Source organism: Eulemur rufifrons, chromosome 6 (genome assembly GCF_041146395.1).
Source record: "Eulemur rufifrons isolate Redbay chromosome 6, OSU_ERuf_1, whole genome shotgun sequence".
Taxonomy (NCBI): Eukaryota; Metazoa; Chordata; class Mammalia; order Primates; family Lemuridae; genus Eulemur; species Eulemur rufifrons.
Genome location: NC_090988.1, coordinates 96464316 through 96482915, shown reverse-complemented (window position 1 = coordinate 96482915; position 18600 = coordinate 96464316). Strand labels below are relative to the sequence as shown.

The following is an 18600-nucleotide window of genomic DNA, read 5'->3' as shown; positions in this document are numbered from 1 at the left end:
TCCAGGCTAGAGTGAGTGCCGTGGCGTCAGCCTAGCTCACAGCAACCTCAAATTCCTGAGCTCAAGGGATCCTCCTGTCTCAGCCTCCCGAGTAGCTGGGACTACATGCATGTACCACCATGCCCGGCTAATTTTTTCTATATATATTTTTAGCTGTCTATATAATTTCTTTCTATTTTTAGTAGAGATGGGGTCTCGCTCTTGCTCAGGCTGGTCTTGAACTCCTGAGCTCAAACGATCCGCCCACCTTGGCCTCCCAGAGTGCTAGCATTACAGGCGTGAGCCACCTCGCCCGGCCAGTTTTTTTTTTTTTTTTTTTGGACAGTCTTGCTTTGTTGCCCATGCTAGAGTGCACTAGCCTAATCATAGCTCACAGCAACCTCGAACTCCTGGGCTCAAGTGATCCTCCTGCCTCAGCCTCCCAAGTAGCCAGAAATACAGGCGCTAGGCGCGCCATCACACTAAAAAAAAATTGTCTATTTTTTATAGATATGGGGTCCTGCTATGTTGCTCGGGCTGGTCTCAAGTTCTTGGCCTCAAGTCATCCATGGAGGCACATCCACACCCCTACCCACCGCCATGGTGAGGTCCTTGGCCCTGATCCTATCTCTGAAGAAGGGGATGTAGATGCTTATGGGGCCGGGGTCACCATGAGATTTTCCTCCTGCTGGCAGACAAGCCTGTGCTTCTGGTCCTTGTGGAAGTGGCCTTGGGTGGGGACCAACGAAGGTCCTGGAAGAGAGTGTGGGCCTGAGAATAAAGTCGGTGGATGACCTTTGCCCCGCAAGCAGCTACTGTCGCTGCCCTCTCTGGATGTCACTCCATCCAGTGAGGCTGGGTGAACTTGCGGTTAGTGACACTGCCAGCAGGGGAAGGGGCAGAGAGTGTGTCCTCTCCCTGCCCAGGGGCTGCAGCTGCCAGCCCAGGAGGAAGCAATCCCAGGATGGGGCCCTGTGGACTGAGCAAAGGCAGCTCCCAAGGAAGCTGGGGTCAGAGTCTCCTGCAGTTTCTTCCTGCCACTGCCAAGTCTTCCACTTTGTAGCTTTGGGCCAGAGCCCCCCACTCCGCCCCTCCTCCCCACCTGTCTCAGGGAAGGAGAGAGTAATGTAAGAGAGCCTCGGCGCTCTGGTGGCACAATCGGTCAGCATGAGGTACTTACATAATTGTGCCCGGACCACACGGCAGATGTCCTGATTCAATCAAGGACTGTCGGGCAGTGGCCTTTGCTAAATAGAAAGGGTCACGAGTGTCAGCGTCCTGGTGGGATCCCAACTTCAGATGAGATTGGGTCCTAGAGTCTAGGCTGGTGCTCATGGGCCCCTGGGAGGGCCTGGCCCAGGCTCTGGCCAAGGGGGGCCCTTTGGTCGCACGGTGGGGCCATCCAATATGACCAGCTGACCACAGCGGAGCAAGGCCGAGTGGTTCACAGATGTGCAGGCTGGACAGAGCCCGCTGGTGCATGGCAGCCTCACTCGAGATGTCTCTGAAAGACAGTGGCGAGGGGAGCTCCTTCCAATGCAGAGAGCTTCAGGGGGTGCCCTGGTCAGCCACTCCGGGTTGAGGGAACGGGCCTGAGGGTCACATACACAGTCTCCAGGGCAGTAGCAAGTGGCTTCTCCAGTTGATCAGGAGTCGGGAAGGAGAAGGGTTGGCAAACTGGAGTTTGGGGAAGAGGGATGTATGGGGACGCACAAAAACAGGTCTGAAGTGGGGAGATCTTTGTGTCGTCACACGTGGATGGCCACCCAGAGCATCTGTACAGATGAAGCCCTTACCCAGACGTCACAGTGGCTCAGGCAGCCTCTGTCATGGGTGTGGTGGCTGTGGTGGCAGGGAGCAGGCTTGGGTGGACACTCCCTAGTCAAGGCCAGTTTTGATACTGACACTGCTGATGTCTGTCCAGCCGTTCTGGACTGAATTGTGTCCCACACACTCATATGTGGAAGGTCTAACCTCCAGTGTGGTTGTATGTGGAGATGGGGCCTCTGCGGGGGAATTAAGGTTAAATGAGGTCATAAGGGTCATAGGATTAGTGTCCTTGTAAGAAAAGATACCAGAGCATTCCCTCTGTCTCTCTCTGCTCATGCACAGAGAAGAGGTCATATGAGCATGAAGCAAGATGGCAGCTGCCTACAAGCCAAGGGAAAAGGCCTCAAAATAAGACCTACCTTGCTGGCCCCTTGATTTTGGATTGCCCAGCCTCCAGAACTGTTGAAACCGTCCTTACAAATTAATGAAAAGGTGTGCAAGGCGAGAACAGTGATAAAGGCCTGGCTAAAAATAACTACAATAGTTAGCCACTGTCCCCCGTTTGCTTCTCTATAATTGCCACTCTGGAGCCACACAGCTGGTGGTCATAAAGAGTCTTAGCTTTTTCCATAGATAATATTACCTTTTGAAACCTAGGGGTAGTTTCTGAGATAGCTTCCAGGTCCCGCATTCCAGCGGAGCAGCTGACCCACCCAGACCAGCCACCCATACTGAGGAACTGACTCAACTGGTCTTGTGACCCCCACCCAAGAACCTGCTTAGCAGAGAAGACAATTTCTACAACCCTATGGTTACCCCTCGAACCCCACCAAACTGTCTTTAAAAAACGTGTCTCCCAAATTCTCGGGAAGGCAGATTTGAGAAATTTCTCCCATCTCTCCACTTAGTGCTATGTGGAATTATCAAACTCTTTCTCTGCTGTAACACCAGCTATCTCAGTGTATTGGCTTCCTCTTGGACAGCGGGCAAATGAACCTGGTTGGGCAGCAACACTGTGAGAAAGAAACTTCTGTTGTTCAGGCCACCCGGTCTGTGGTACTTCGTTACGGCAGACTGAGCTGATGAAGACACCCCCCATCATAGCAGTAGACCTCATCTTACGCATTCTGTTCATTCCCACTTACCAGGAACAAATGACCTCTGGTCCCAGGGAAACCCACTTGAGTCTCCCAGAGCGGACAGCCAAGCAGAGTTTGCTGGTTGTCACAGTGACTCCCAGGAAATATTGCTATGATTTTGAGATTGCATATCAATAGATATTTCTGGCCTCTACCCCCAAACATCATATTCCCTTTCTCCTTGGTTGTTACACAATGCGGGCCAGTGTGTAACTGAAACTTCTCTTTGAGATTCTTTTTTTTTTTTTTTTTTTTGAGACAGAGTCTCACTCTGTTGCCCAGGCTAGAGTGAGTGCCGTGGCGTCAGCCTAGCTCACAGCAACCTCAAACTCCAGAGCTCAAGGGATCCTCCTGTCTCAGCCTAGCTCACAGCAACCTCAAACTCCAGAGCTCAAGGGATCCTCCTGTCTCAGCCTCCCGAGTAGCTGGGACTACAGGCATGTGCCACCATGCCCGGCTAATTTTTTCTATATATATTTTTAGCTGTCTATATAATTTCTTTCTATTTTTAGTAGAGATGGGGTCTCGCTCTTGCTCAGGCTGGTCTCGAACTCCTGGGCTCAAACGATCCGCCCACCTCGGCCTCCCAGAGTGCTAGGATTACAAGCGTGAGCCACCGCGCCCGGCCGAGATTCTTGATTTCCATGTGAAGGCACACATTTTTCATCCACATATAAAATTGGATGCACTCTGGGAGGCCGAGGCGGGTGGATCATTTGAGCTCAGGAGTTCGAGACCAGCCTGAGCAAGAGCGAGACCCCGTCTCTACTAAAAATAGAAAGAAATTAGCCAGACAACTAAAAATATATACAAAAAAAAAATTAGCCAGGCATGGTGGCACATGCCTGTAGTCCCAGCTACTCAGGAGGCTGAGACAGGAGGATCCCTTGAGCTCAGGAGTTTGAGGTTGCTGTGAGCTAGGCTGACACCACGGCACTCACACTAGCCCGGGCAACAGAGCAAGACTCTGTCTCAAAAAAAAAAAAAAAGTAAAGAGAGGGTGACCTCTGGTGCCAGAGAGAGAGGGAGATGGGATAAGGGAGGAACGCACAGGTAGGAGCATCTGTGCTCGGTATGTTGCAGTTCTTAAGTAGGATGGTGTTTTCAGGGGTAGTAATTTTATCATCATGTTTCATAACTACATGTATTCTTTCATGTATATTACATATTATGTATGTATAGATTACATTTTATATAAATTTATGTTTATGTTATTTTTTCAATAAGAACTCTGAATCCCTGGAGATTAACTCCCGAGTGTGCGTGCTCCCTAACCTGGCCTCAACCTCGCCCTCCATACGCTGTCGCGCCTCTGCTCCAAAACGTTCAGCTTCTCCAGCTACCATAGGCGCTTCGGAGCCTTTGCGCATATTGTTTTGCGTTACCTGCTACCCAGCGAGTAACCTCTTACGCCCTTTTACCCTGCCTTTCCTCTGAAAGATCCCCAGATCCCCGGCCTTCGAGCTCCCGCATTTTCGCCCCTCTCTGTTCCTGGAGGCGCTCACGGCGCCCGCCGCCCGCGCGCCCCCGCCGTTTGTCGCGCGCCGCGCCCGCCCGGTCGGTGCTCCCTCCCTCCGCGGCTCTTCCAGCCGCCCCCAGCGCCCGCGCCCACGCGGCTCCGCAGCCCCGGGCCGCGCCGACTGGTAACTCGCCGGCGCGCCGTCCCTTGCGAGGCCTGGGGGCCGGCGAGGCAGCGGCATGGGCCTGAGCCCGGCCGCCGGGGGCGGGGGCGAGCCCCGCCGCCCTAGGTTCCCCCAGTCCCGCCCCAAACCCGCCGGGAGAACCGCCAGTAGCCGGCCAAATGACCATCCACCAGCTCCCGGACGTTCAACTGCGCCTCACTCAGGTGTGCCCGGAATGGGGCCCCTCCCCACGAGGCCGCCGCGCCCCGGCCGGGAAGTCCTCCCGGGTTGTTCTCCGGGACCCAGCAGGCTGTTACCTCGAAGGCTCCTTCCCTTAGACATTGTTGATTAACTGCCTGTTAACCATGAGTGAATATTTCAGAACGACCATTTGTCACTGATTTAATCATAGCGAGCTGGGCGTCCAGTGACTCCCTCCTTCCTACTGTATGTCAGGTGGAAGTGGGGCAGTGATGGTAGCTCGCCCAGGTAGAGTTAAGAAGGCTCTCGCTCCGCAGAAGCCTCTACCCGGGGGCTTAGCCCCAAGATTTCTGTGATCCATGACAGAGGCAGCTCGCCCTTCTCATCCTCTCCCAGATTCCGTCCCCGGGAGCTCCAAAGTCTTTCCTTCGCAGACTGACTGAGCCCTCTCCAGCACCTCGTCCCACAACCCCATTCATTCATCCAACAAAATTATCGAGGGCTACCAGGAGCCAAGCACGGTTCTAAACTAGAGCTCGGAGCCTACCTTTGCATGGCCGGCAAGGTGCTCGCTTGCTTAATCTCGCCTTTCACAGACTTTACCCCCCAAAGAAGGCAACTATAGTTTAAATAGCTTTCCCCCTCATGAATTAGAAGAATGCGTGGGATCCCAAGCGTTGGTCCAGCTCCCGCCCAAGCAGTCCCAGCAGGGCACGTTAGAAGCAGATGGAAGCGTCCAGCAGGGGTAAGATTTTTTGCATGTTGAGACCTGGGTCTTTGGGTGGGAGAAGCCTTTTGAAGAGTTGACTTGGATGGCAGTTCTGTAAAACAAATCCTGAGGTGGTTTTTGTGTGAACCAGCCTACCACTAACCGGTAAGCGGAAGGCTGGCTTGCTCCTGGGTGAGAAAACACTGTACTGAATTTGGGACCCTCTGGCCACAGGCTGCCTTGCAAGCAGTTTCTAGTCACAGGGTCACTCTCCAGCCCACCCCTCTCACACGGAGAATTGAATCACTTTAGTAGGAGGCTTAAAATATTGATGGTTGGTCTCACTAACCGATGAATGATGTGACCTTCTTGCAAATTTCCTTTATCCACTTTCATTAAAAACATGGTGGTTGCCTCTTTTAAAAATTCTGTGGGCGCCAGCCTGAGCAAGAGCGAGACCCCATCTCTACTAAAAATAGAAAGAAATTATATAGACAGCTAAATATATATATAGAAAAAATTAGCCGGGCATGGTGGCGCAGGCCTGTAGTCCCAGCTACTTGGGAGGCTGAGGCAGGAGGATTGCTTGAGCCCAGGAGTTTGAGGTTGCTGTGAGCTAGGCTGACGCCACGGCACTCACACTAGCCTGGGCAACAGAGTGAGATTCTGTCTCAAAAAAAAAAAAAAAAAAAAAATTCTGTGGGCTGAAATTTTGGAGAAGAGTTAGAGCACGGGGAACGGTAAAGGAAAAGCCATTTCTGAGTTAGTGGTGTACCTGATGGGTTGTTCGCATACCCTCTCTTTTCACCCTCTTGACAGGCCTATGAAAGAAATATATCGCCATTTTAAAGATAATCAAACTGAGGGTCAGATAGATTAATGTGGTAGCTCAGAGTTGGACAGCAAGTGGCCCAGCTAGGATTCAAACCCACGTCTTTCTGGCTCCAAAGTGTTTCACTCTGCTATACTATCTCAAAAGCACATTCTTGCCTTTCATTTCAGCCCTCTCCCGTAATATAACATTATGTTTAGAGGTACAAAACATACTGATTTCATTCATATTACTTGCAGTGTACAGTGTTGTGGCTGTACAAGCTTTCTCAAAATATGGAGCTAATTACTGGAAGAAACAGCTGACAGTTCAAAGGGCTTGCCTCTGGGCAGAGGCCCCTTGCATTTCATTAGAAGCTCTTATATACTGTTTCTTTTTTAATCTATGTGCAGGTATCACTTTGAACATTTGAAAAAGATTATTGGAATTTTTTTTCAAACCCTGAAAGCTACTCGTTGCTATCATTAGCATTTTAAATAATTGCCAGAAAACCAGTAAATAGCAATTTATTTTGTATGAAAGCTAATGACTTCACAGAAACAAGCACAAAGGGAAATGTTCCCTACAATCTCAAAACTGAAAAGGTATCTTAAAATCACAAGTCTGCAGTGATTTGGAACTGGAAGTGATTTGGAATCCGATACAGATTTTCCATTCGTTGTGAAATAGTGTTATTTGTTAACTATGTGATTGCGAAATCATTTAGGGAGAAGCCAGTAGTTATCTTGGAGATCACACCCAACCAGAAGAGAGCAGAGTTGAATTCAACACCCAAGCCTGAGAGTGAAGGCAAGTTAATAAACCAAGCAGCTGAGGTAGGTATTATAAGAATTCTTATCTTTTACCTTCTGGCGACTTCTCTACATATTGCATTTTACTTTATTTAGGCCATGTCTAATAAACATCCATACTGATTTGGGATGTTGGTTGCACTATTTCTTTTAAATAGCTTTATTAATGTATAATTGACATATAGTAAATTCCACATATTAAAAGTACACAATTTGATACATTTTGGCATATGGATATACCCATGAAACCATCGCTAGAATCAAGATAATGAACATCTTCATCATGTATAAAAGTTTCTTTATGCCCCTTTGTAATCTCTCTCTCTTTCCACTCCACCCCTATCCCCAGGCAACAGTTGATCTGCTTTTTGTCATTATGGATTAGTTTGTGTTTTCTAGAGATTTACATAAATGAAATCAAATCGTATGTGCTGTTTTTCCTCTGTCTCCTTTTCATTACTGAGCACTATTCCGTTGCATGGATATACCACTATTTGTTTATCCAATTACTTGTTGATGAGCATTTGGGTTGTTTCTAGTTTTTGACTATTACAAATAAAGATGCTTCAACATTTGCGTACAAGTCTCTGTACACACGTTTGTTTGTTTGTTTTTTCTCTCTTGGGTGAATACCTAGGAGTGAAATGGCTAGGTCATATGGTAGGTGTATGTTTAACTTAGTGTTTTCCAAAGTGGTCATATCGTTTTACATTCTCACCAGTAGTATATGAGAGTTGTGGTTCCTCCACATCCTCATCAGCATTTGGCACGGTCAGTCTTCTAAAGTTTAGCTATTTTAGTAAGTGTGTGGGTATCTCGTGGTTTGTATTTTTATTTCCCTAATGACTAATGATGTTGAATAGCTTTTAATGTGTTTATTTGCCGTCCATATTTATCATCTCTGGTGAAGTGTTCAAATGTTTTGCCCAGTTTGTTTCTATTGGTTTGTATGTTTGGAAATACCGTATGCAAGTACTTCGTCAGATACTTTGTAATATTTTCTTTCAGTCTTTAGCTTGTCTTTTTAAAATACATCCTTAAGGCCGGGCTCAGTGGCTCACGCCAGTAATCCTAGCACTCTGGGAGGCTGAGGCGGGAGGATTGCTCGAGATCAGGAGTTCGAGACCAGCCTGAGCAAGAGCAAGACCCCATCTCTACTAAAAATAGAAAGAAATTAGCTGGACAGCTAAAAATATGTAGAAAAAAAAATTAGCCGGGCATGGTGGCGCATGCCTGTAGTCCCACCTACTTGGGAGGCTGAGGCAGAAGGATTGCTTGAGCCCAGGAGTTTGAGGTTGCTGTGAGCTAGGCTGATGCCACGGCACTCTAGCCTGGGCAACAGAGCGAGACTCTGTCTCAAAAAAAAGAAAAAATGCAATTATCTGTGAAGTGCAATAAAATAAGATATGCCCATACTTCAGAATTATTAGAATTCGTAAATATGTTCAGCCAGGATGCAGGATACAAGATTAATGTACAAAAATCAATGATATATATGTGTATATATAAATATTTTTTCCATTATAGAGCAAACCAAGACCCAGACCTGGAGACCTGATTGAGATTTTTCGCATTGGCTATGAGCACTGGGCCATCTACGTGGAAGATGACTGCGTGGTCCATCTGGCTCCCCCAAGTAAGAGTGGATACTCGATTGAATTGTTGATATTGAAGTTAGCAAAGGAAATGGAAGCACAGTTAACTACTGTGTTCCTCAGCCGGTGCCCTTTAGTAGTGAAACACTCTGAAGCATTACTGGACCTTTATTTACTGTGTGATGGATCTCAGTCTCTGTTCACCAATATCCACTGAGTGTCCAGCCCTGAGAGTGATACAAATATAAACAGTGTCCCCCAAGTTCCCTGACCTCCTAGAGCACCCTTTCTTTGAAAATGCAAATTTTAGAACTTGAGCCTCCATTTTGTATTGACAACTGTTCAGTATGTCTCCCTCATACTTCCAAGGATTCCCTGGGAAGGGTGCAGATGCTTACACGTTCTGATTGTCACTTGTTTCCTATTGTCCCAAAACGCTGCTTCCAGCTTCCTGATCATCTTCAGTACCTTCATCTTCACCTTGTTTCCCTGCTGTTCCAACGTCCTCCAGGCTGCTTCACTCTAAATGTGGAGACAGTCCTCCTTTCATTTCTCAAGACAGCATTCACACAAGGCTGAGATTAAACTCGTGGTTAATTAAACGTTGGTGGAGATTTGATGGGGAGGAGGTGGTGATAATACAGGACGATTACAATAGCATGGGAAGCACCTTTCGATTGAATGTCCAGAACCGCTGGTCACAGTGGTTGTCCCAGGAGATGGGACCTGCTAGTGGGAGCAGTTGGGAGATGAGGAGGGAGTGAGACGCCATCGCATACTCTTTGATGCCTTTAGAATCTGTATCCTGTGCAAGCATTGCCCATTCAAAATTAAATTAAAGAAGGGCACTGTACCTAAGGCCTTTGGTCACAACTTGTTTACAGCTGTCATCCCTGTGTCCTGTCCTCCTCTGGCCCAGTCTCTTACCTTGCCGGGACCGTCGCACAGAGAAGAGTCCCTTTCTCACTGCCTCTCTCCTCTGTCCCATCCACTCACACCCCTCCCACTTCCTGTCTTGGAGTCTACTCAAAGAATGTAAAAATTCGTCTTCACCTCTCCTTTCCCGATGAAGTCCAGGAGCTTCCATCTTGTATAACCAAAGAGACTATTAACAGTTGTATCTTTCCCTCACCATCAGATCAGATTTTTTTTTTAATTTCAAAATATTAAGGGGGTACAAATGTTTTAGGTTACATGGATTGCTTTTGTAATGGTTGGGTCCCAGTTGTAGGAGTGTGCATCACCCAAATAGTATCCATTGTACCCATTAGGTAGGCTTTTGCCTCTCCCTTCCTCCCTCCCCCTGCTTGATTTCCAATGACTTTTTTTTTTTTTTTTAAACAGAGTCTCACTCTGTTGCCCAGGCTAGAGTGCTGTGGCATCAGCTTAACTCACAGCAACCTCAAACTCCTGGGCTCAAGCGATCCTCCTGCCTCAGCCTCCCGAGTAGCTGGGACTACAGGCATGCGCCACAATGCCCAGCTAATTTTTTTCTATATATATATATTTTTAGCTGTCCAGACCATTTCCTTCTATTTTTCAGTAGAGATGGGGTCTCGGTTTTGCTGAGGTTGGTCTCAAACTCCTGACCTTGAGCAATCCTCCCGCCTTGGCCTCCCAGAGTGCTAGGATTACAGGCGTGAGCCACCGCGCCCGGCCATCCAATGACTTTTACTTCCCTCTGTGTACATGTGTGCTCACTGGTTAGTTCCAAATTAATAGTGAGTACATGTGGTGTTTGTTTTTCCATTCTTGAGATACTTCACTTAGAAGAATGGTCTCCAGTTCCATCTAGATTGTTGCAAAGGTATTCATCATTTTTTATGGCCGAGTAGTACTTTGTGGTATATATATACCACATTTTATTAATCTACTCACATATTGATGGGCACTTGGGTTGATTCTACATCTTTGCAATTGTGAATTGTGCTGCAATAAGCATTTGAGTGCAGGTGTCTTTTTGATGAAAAGTCTTCTTTTCCTTTGGATAGATACCCAGTAATGGGATTGCTGGATTGAATGATAGGTCTACTTTTAGTTCTTTGAGGAGTCTCCATACTGTTTTCTTTTTTTTTTTTTTTTTCAGACAGAGTCTCACTCTGTTGCCCAGGCTAGAGTGAGTGCCGTGGCGTCAGCCTAGCTCACAGCAACCTCAAACTCCTGAGCTCAAGCGATCCTCCTGTCTCAGCCTCCCGAGTAGCTGGGACTACAGGCATGCGCCACCATGCCCAGCTAATTTTTTCTATATATATTTTTAGCTGTCCATATAATTTCTTTCTATTTTTAGTAGAGGTGGGGTCTCGCTCTTGCTCAGGCTGGTCTCGAACTCCTGAGCTCAAACGATCCGCCCACCTCGGCCTCCCAGAGTGCTAGGATTACAGGCGTGAGCCACCGCGCCCGGCCGATACTGTTTTCCATAGATGCTGACATGGATGCAGAGACAAAGATCTTTCTTTAAGAATGAATTCTGCCCTCTGTGCTCCTGAATGATGAATTGTCTACCCCCAGCTTTTATAAAATCAGCAGATTTTCTTCAAATACACAGGAAAAAAACAACGAATATTTCCTGTTCTTGGACAACTTACAAGGGGGGTGGTACACACATTTGCATATCCATATGGCAGTAGCAGAAAAAAAAATGGTCCTGGTTTTTTTTTGAGACTTGAGTCTCACTCTGTTGCCCAGGTTAGAGTGCTGTGGCATCAGCCTAGCTCACAGCAACCTCAAACTCCTGGGCTCAAGCAATCCTTGTGCCTCAGCCTCCCGAGTAGGTGGGACTACAGGCATGTGCCACCATGTCTGGCTAATTTTTTGTATATATATATATATTTTTTTTAGTTGTCCAGCTAATTTCTTTCTATTTTTAGTAGAGATGGGGTCTCGCTCTTGCTCAGGCTGGTCTCGAACTCCTGAGCTCAAACAATCCACCCGCCTCAGCCTCCCAGAGTGCTAGGATTACAGGCGTGAGCCACCATGCCCAGCCTTTTTTGTTTTATTTCAGCATATTATAGGGATACAAAAGTTTAGGTTACATATATTGCCCTTGAGCCCCCCCCCCATCAGAGGATCTTGGTTTTAAATGACCACCCCTCTGGCCTTGGGCAGGTTCCTGACCCTTTCAGAGTCTGTGTCTCCTCTAAGGATTAAAGGTGATAATATAGCAGCCTTCAAACATTTGAAATCCGGGGACCCTATTTTCAAACAAACCCTTGATGAGAATCGCTATCTTTGAGTAGAGATAACCAACAAGTGGCTGTAGATGGAAGCTGGTGGTAGCGGGTACCATGCAGAGCCCTGTCTGCCTGGCTTCACCTGTGCCCCTGCGGTGGCCACAGAGGGAGCATGTCACAGAACCACCCTGATCATGTACGTGGTAGCCCCTTACCCAGGAACTGACACTTACATAGAGGGTGATCATTGCACCCTTGTGAAGAGCACTGAAGTCTGGTTAGGAAACAAGACTCAAATCCTAGGGCTCGGGCAGATCAGTACAACACAGCCCGGGGCCACACAGTAAAGTACTTCTAGAGTTTAATAAGAAAGAGACTCCTTAGGGGGTTGAGAGTGGGGTGTGCAGTGAAGGGCAAATGGCTTCTTGGGAAAGTTGGTTCTCTGCAGTTCATTTAACTCAACTCCCTGTGCCCTCCCACCCCCACCCCCACCCCGCCACACCTTTTATTATTGGTGGTGAGAACAAGGCCCCAGCAGAAGTGGAGGGGGCTTACCCAAAGTCTTTGAGCTGGTGCTACTCCTTGCACTTTCCAACTTTTGTCTTTGGTCTCTAGGTGAGGAATTTGGGGTTGGCAGCATCACTTCTATTTTTAGCAACCGTGCTGTTGTGAAATACAGTCGCCTGGAGGACGTGCTGCACGGCTGCTCCTGGAAGATCAACAACAAGCTCGATGGGACATACCTGCCCCTGCCCGTGGACAAGATCATGCAACGTACGAAAAACATGGTCAACAAGATCGTGCAGTACAGCCTGATTGAAGGGAACTGTGAGCACTTTGTCAACGGCCTCAGATACGGCGTGCCCAGGAGCCAGCAGGTGTGGCCCCATTTGCTCTGATGGTGGCTTCCCCTGGAGCTTTCTTGGAATTTGTCATCTCAGTGACCAAAATGGCAATCAGTGGTGTCGTCATATTATTTGCTGTACTGGTAGGGCCTTCTATTTCTACAGGACTTTAGGGTTCAGGAGGTATTTTCACCTCTATTAACCCATGGAGGAGCAGAAAAGGAATTGGGCTGATAGTAAGAACACCTGGTTGGAGCCCCAGCTCAGCTATTAAGTGGGGGGGGGGGGTCTCCTTGGTCAAGTCACTTTATTTCTGAGACTGTTTCTGCCTTTAAAGTTTCTTCTTTTACAGGGATAGGCAGAGGTGGATACTAAGATTGCAAACTACTGGCCTATGGGCCATATCTTGGATTTATATTATTTTTTATTTGAATTACTTGTCAACATTTAAAAATAGACAAATTTTACATAAAAGATCTGGATTCTCATGGATTCTCAGCTTTTCTTGAACAGCCAATTGATGAGGCCCCCGGGCTGTCGTTCCTGTTCTCCGACAGTCTGTGGGGCCGCACTGTGGCTCTGCGACCCCCTGCCACACGGGGCGGTGGTAAATTAAATGTGGCACAGTACACGCGAAAGAGCTTTGAAAGCCTAAGTATCTGCAACAGTTTGGGCTGCTCTTGTTAGTAGGTGATCCTTACTAAAACCCCATGAGATGACCAGTGGAAGTGTTTATTGTCCCCTTTTGAATAGATGAAAAAAAAATCAAGGAAGAACATAATTGTTCTATGTTTTTTCTATGTTCCTTATATTCTCTGAACAGTCTGTGTTCAAATCCCAAAGTTGGTCTCTCTACTCTTGCTATCCTATCTCTCCGCCGGCCCTGGTGCCCTCTGCCCACCCCTCACTCCCCACTGCTTTACTTTCTGCTTCCTCTCCTAGCCTGTATTCCATTCTTGTGAGGCCTTGCTCCAGGGCCAAGGCCTTGGTGGGCTCTGGTGTGAGGAATCTCCCATCCCACGAGCATCTGTGCATGAAAAGGTGACCCCAAGGATCACGGGCATTACAGGAAGCCCTCTGAAGAAGCCTGGGCCCAGGAGTCATGAGACCCAAGCCCAGAGCTGAGCTTGGACATCACTTCACCGTGTGGCTCTGTCCGAGCGAGTCACCCTTGCTGGCTCTCAGATTCCCCTTCTGTAGAATGAGAACCTCAGTGGCTGTGTCACTGTGAGATCCTTTGCCTCTGAGCCCCACGCTGGAGGCAGACCCTGGGCTGAATGGCTGTGAGGGAGGAAGAGGATGCAGTCCTGGCTTCCCTTGGTCTCTTGCAGCTCTGGGATTTTTGGAAACATAGGATACCACAGGCTGCTTCCTCTTTTAGGAAAAGACTCCAAACAGGCTAGTTCCTGAATGGGAATGGTGGGGTGGAGGTAGAGGAGGGTGCAAGCTGGGGACTGGTACTGACTGTCCTGGAACTCCTGTGCTTTGCAGGTAGAACATGCCCTGATGGAAGGAGCGAAGGCTGCAGGAGCGGTTATTTCAGCTGTCGTGGATAGCATAAGGCCCAAAGCACTAACTGCCTGAAGGGGCTGACAACTCCAAGTAGAGGAAGAGCTACTGACACCACAAAGAGAACATGCTCCTTCCCTCCCCTTGCTTTCTTCTGTCAATGGCCCTGGTTAAAAAAATTGTGAGCTTCTGGAAGAATCTAGAATGTATCCAATTACCCCTCCAGAAATACATCCACTGTATGTGGCCATAGACTCAAGGACTCTAATGATGGGGAGAATTAATATCTATTGTGTATCTATTATGTGCCAGGCACTGTGCTAGGCATTTCATATACTTATCTAACTTTACTCTCTTTGTAGGAAGGAGCCTTGCTTGTTTCTTAGGCCGACCTTGGTCTTTGATGCTTGAATGCCATCAGAAACACCCTGGAAACCTCTGCTCAAACATTTCCAGTAATGAAGAACTCTTTCCAGAATTCTTTTCATTGAACTAAAATACTTCTAGTTTCTTTCCATTTATCTTAATTCTGCCCTTTTCGACCCACAGTGTGGTTTGGGTTTGGGGGGAGGACTTTAAGAAAAACTGTTGAGTTGCAATTCAGGGGCCCACAATACCTTAATCTAGAAACACATTTACCAAGAAATATTTTCTTTTTAAAATTATACTTCAAATTTATTCTTTATTGTTTAAAAGTCCTTGATTGAAAGTATCATTGCTAAAACCATTCATCTTGCTTTCCTACCTTATAATTACCAAAATATTTAGTGTTTCTATTCCTACTGATTTTAGATGCATAGTTAAACTAATTTAATCAATTGGCCTTTTCCATATCAATGAGAGAGAGCAAGGAGTGGTTTTTATGTTTTGAAGAATGTTGACATGGTGACAGGTCTGAAATTATGGCCGGGATTGTAGTGCCAGTTGAGAGCTGAGGCCACCCAAGAAAGCTAGAGAAGGGTTCTCTTATGGCTCTGGGGATGCCTAGAAAATATGAAGAATGTGGAAGGGGGCAAGATTGAACCCCCAAGGTGTTTCAGCTAAGATGTGTTGGGTTCTCCCACGAGCCTTTCTCCTGTTAGGAGAAAATAGACTCTAATGAAACTGTTCAACTTTTCACCCTCCATCCTTTCTTTGGCAATCCAAACTCACTGCCTCTTCCTATTTCCTAGATGCTGGAGTCTGGGTGTGTGCCTTTGTCTCCCTCTGCCCTCACTTCTGTGAGTCATGACCAGGATGAAGCCAGTGCCTCCAGTTCCTCTTCCCGAAACCTCATTCTTCCCCCAAGCCCTGAAAATTAGTTGGGTTCCCTGTACCTCTCCCTTCAATCTCTACCCATCATATGGTCTAGGTTGAGACTTCCTTTGAAGCAGAACCCAAGTACCAGAAATTTATATTGTATAAAAGTATATTCGTTTTAGCTATAAACTAACTCAGCCATGTTTCAGTGAAACTTTTAATGTGAAGATGACTTTTGAACTCACGGGCCATATTAATATTAATTTTTAATCAAACAAACTGGATGTTTGATTAACAACCATCTCCCCCTTACCAAAGAGTATTTAGTAACTTCTAAGCAAAGGACTCATCCATCTCTTGCATATATTTGGGACAGAAAGACACTTCTCTGGCTTCTTTCCTGTTTGAACCCAGTGGGACAGAGACTCTCTGGAGCATATCAGGGTTCACGTTTATTCACTCATTCGAAAACCATTTTTGAGTGTCTCGCAAGTGCCAAGCTCTGCCTACCCTCACCTTTGCCTGAGCCCATGGGCAGTGGTCAGGGTTGGCCAGAAGTTCTGAGTTGGATGGGAGGACTAAAGGCACAATGGGACATGGGGCAAAGACCACCTGCTGGACATCCATCCCTTCCACTTCCAAGCTGTCGGTCAGGATGAGAGCTCTGGAATGCACACCCTACACTTTGAAGATGAGGAGGGGAGGGTTTCTTAAAGTGTTTTTTTTTAAACAAAACAAACAAACAAAAAAACCAAACCTGTGACAGTTTCTTCATTTTAAGGTAGAAATTGAAATCTCTTCTTTGAGTGGGACCACTTGGGTGAGCCTTTTTAGTCTTGTGGATAGAAGGCACATGCCCACTGTTGGAGGGGGCTGAGGAGGAAATCCTAAGGGAAAGTAATCTGAACGCAAATGTTTCTGAGAGTGGATAAGCATTGGTCACTTCTTTGTGTGCTTATTTTTCCCCTGTGAGTGAGGCAGTGTGGGATTGGTTCACTGCCATGTCACATGGCGAGTCAGAGAACTTGAAAGTGCTATGTTCTGCATGGTAGGGAGGCCCGATGTCAGTGACATAGGAGCTAGCAGTCCAGATGTTTTGCTAATGACGGAGAGGCTGACTCTGGGAAACAAACACCTCTGCAGAAATCATCACATGGCCATAAAGGGATCTGGTTTTGCTGGCTAGGACTGGGGCACAAATGGTGGGGAACATGTCAGTCAGGGGTGCCAACTGACAAAAGGGAAATGGTCACCACCACTGGGGCGGCAGGCCAGAGGCTGCTGGAGAAAGGGCCACAGGAGAGCCTCCTGGGACAGCAGGAGTAGAGATAAGCTGCTCTCCAGTTCCTAGTTTTAAGTCTTTGTCTTAGAATCACCGTTTGTTATCAGTCAAGCTTTGCTGTCAGCTGTGCTTGGGGAATCAAGGGAGGAGTCAGTGTCCATGGTTACTTGCACCCAGGAATGCTGCAGCTGTGGAGAGAAGAGGCAAGGATGTGGCCCACAGGAAACAAGCAGACCAGAGAGGTTCCATGTTGGTTTAAAATGGAAGCATTTTTTGGTGTTCTCTGGAATACTTTGGCAAAGAACCGGATTTCCTGCAGTCCTGCAGGAGGGGAGGTTGGTCAAAAAAGTAAGACTTTAATGAGGATGATTCCTGAATCTGTAGGATTTGGGTGCTTATATCACACGTGGACATGCACAGCACCAGGGGAGTAGAAGTTGGATACACAGCATTCTGGTGATCATAGGCCATTTTGATCCCCACACTTATTATCGAAATACTTTTTTTTTTATCACCTTAGCAGAACAATTAATGCTTATACAAACTCTAAGAAGGCTATTTGAGCCACTAAAAGTTCTTTTCTTGCAAAGTTTCTGTTCCTACTGCTTTTGAAGCCAACTTTCAGCTGGAGAGCATCTTTAACGGGAAGCCAACTATTTATGAACCCCATGCTGCTGCTTGGTCAGTGTTTTTTTTTTTTTTTTTTTTGCTGGGTTATGGTGGCATTTATTTTGTTTGAAAAAAATCTTCTTGGTGACTCATATTATTTAGTTTGCTGGGTGAAATATAAAAATATTAATTTTAACATTTGTTTTAAGAAAGATTGCTTAAAGTTCAACTTCAAAATTAAAGCATATCATCAGTTTATAACAATGTGGAGATGCTTTATAAATGATTACTTTTTGGTACTTCCAGTTGCTCTTCGGAAAAGGGCTTTTGAAAAAAATCAGTGGAGGCCACAGGTTTGTTGTCTTTTTGAAACGTGGCTACCCGCACCTTTGCCTGACCTCATGAGCGGTGGTCAGGGTTGGCTGTGAGTTCTGGGTCTGAAAGATGAGGAACCCATGGCCTTGGTAGATTTTCCAGAGCAGTGGCTTCCACACTTTTCAGCAGAACCCTCTCTTCAGGCATAATATCACGGAGCTGCCCAATGTAAAAAAAAAAAAAAAAAAGGAGCAGCTCTGGCCAAAACAGGACACACAGCTTCACGCAGAAAGCCAGAGGGGCATCTGCCAGACTGGAAGCCCTCGTTGACACAGTCTGCCAACTGTTAATGGGACTAAGGTAATAATGACAACAACAACAGTGACATTCATTGAGTGCTCACGCTGTTCTGGGCACTGTTTTGCACACTTTAGAAACATCTCCATAAGGACCTTCCTTTAACCTGTCGCTATGTGTTCATCTCCATTAATTCCATTACAGACTTTGTAGCCCCCGGAACAGACAGCCCCACTTGGCCAGCTTTGTCCGGTGCTTTAACTGAGTAGACGTTTATAGCAGTAATGTCTCCACTTGGCAAAATAAGGAAATTGAAACAAAGAGTTGATTTACAATGAGACAAGAGATAAATAGGGGAAGAGGGTTGTTAAGGCCCAAAGATGCATCACAATAGAAACAATTTGGGCAGAGGCAAAGGGCTGTGCCATGCATGGGGCTCACCAGCACGGGCGAAGCCAACTGCATATAATCCCACTATGAGGCCTTGGCTCTTAGGTGAGTATACATAAGTGAGTAGCATAAACTTTCAAAACTGATCTTTGGCACCTCTGGGATGCAAGGTCTCTGAAGGGTACAGACACCGAGTTTGCGATTCCCCACATCCAGCACCTGCTCACAAGAGCTGTGTCCTCTTTATGGGGGGTGGGGTGAGAACTCAGTCCAGGGAGAAACTCTGGAGCCACGGAATATCAGTAC

General features: G+C 46.9%; 1 protein-coding gene across 3 annotated transcripts; it reads left to right on the top strand.

Moving 5' to 3' along the window:
• Positions 1–4586: 4586 nt before the first annotated feature.
• PLAAT5 (phospholipase A and acyltransferase 5) lies at positions 4587–14248 on the top strand. Of its 3 annotated transcripts, none has more exons than XM_069470151.1 (6): positions 4587–4734; positions 5366–5456; positions 6959–7067; positions 8571–8679; positions 12424–12686; positions 14145–14248. In XM_069470151.1, the coding sequence occupies exons 1-6, from the start codon at positions 4587–4589 to the stop codon at positions 14235–14237; spliced, it is 813 nt and encodes a 270-aa protein (XP_069326252.1). In that variant the 3' UTR covers positions 14238–14248. The 3 variants fall into 3 exon arrangements, with proteins under 3 accessions (XP_069326252.1, XP_069326253.1, XP_069326251.1); XM_069470152.1 differs by having other exon boundaries at positions 5327–5456; positions 12424–12636; XM_069470150.1 differs by having other exon boundaries at positions 5327–5456.
• The last annotated feature ends 4352 nt before the right edge of the window (positions 14249–18600 follow it).

Coding starts and splice junctions, on each gene's coding strand:
- PLAAT5 (XM_069470150.1), top strand. CDS start 4,587: ATGGGCCTGAGCCCGGCCGCCGGGGGCGGGGGCGAGCCCCGCCGCCCT. Junction 5,457..6,958: donor GATGGAAGCGTCCAGCAGGG/GTAAGATTTTTT, acceptor GAAATCATTTAG/GGAGAAGCCAGTAGTTATCT. Junction 7,068..8,570: donor TAATAAACCAAGCAGCTGAG/GTAGGTATTATA, acceptor TTTCCATTATAG/AGCAAACCAAGACCCAGACC.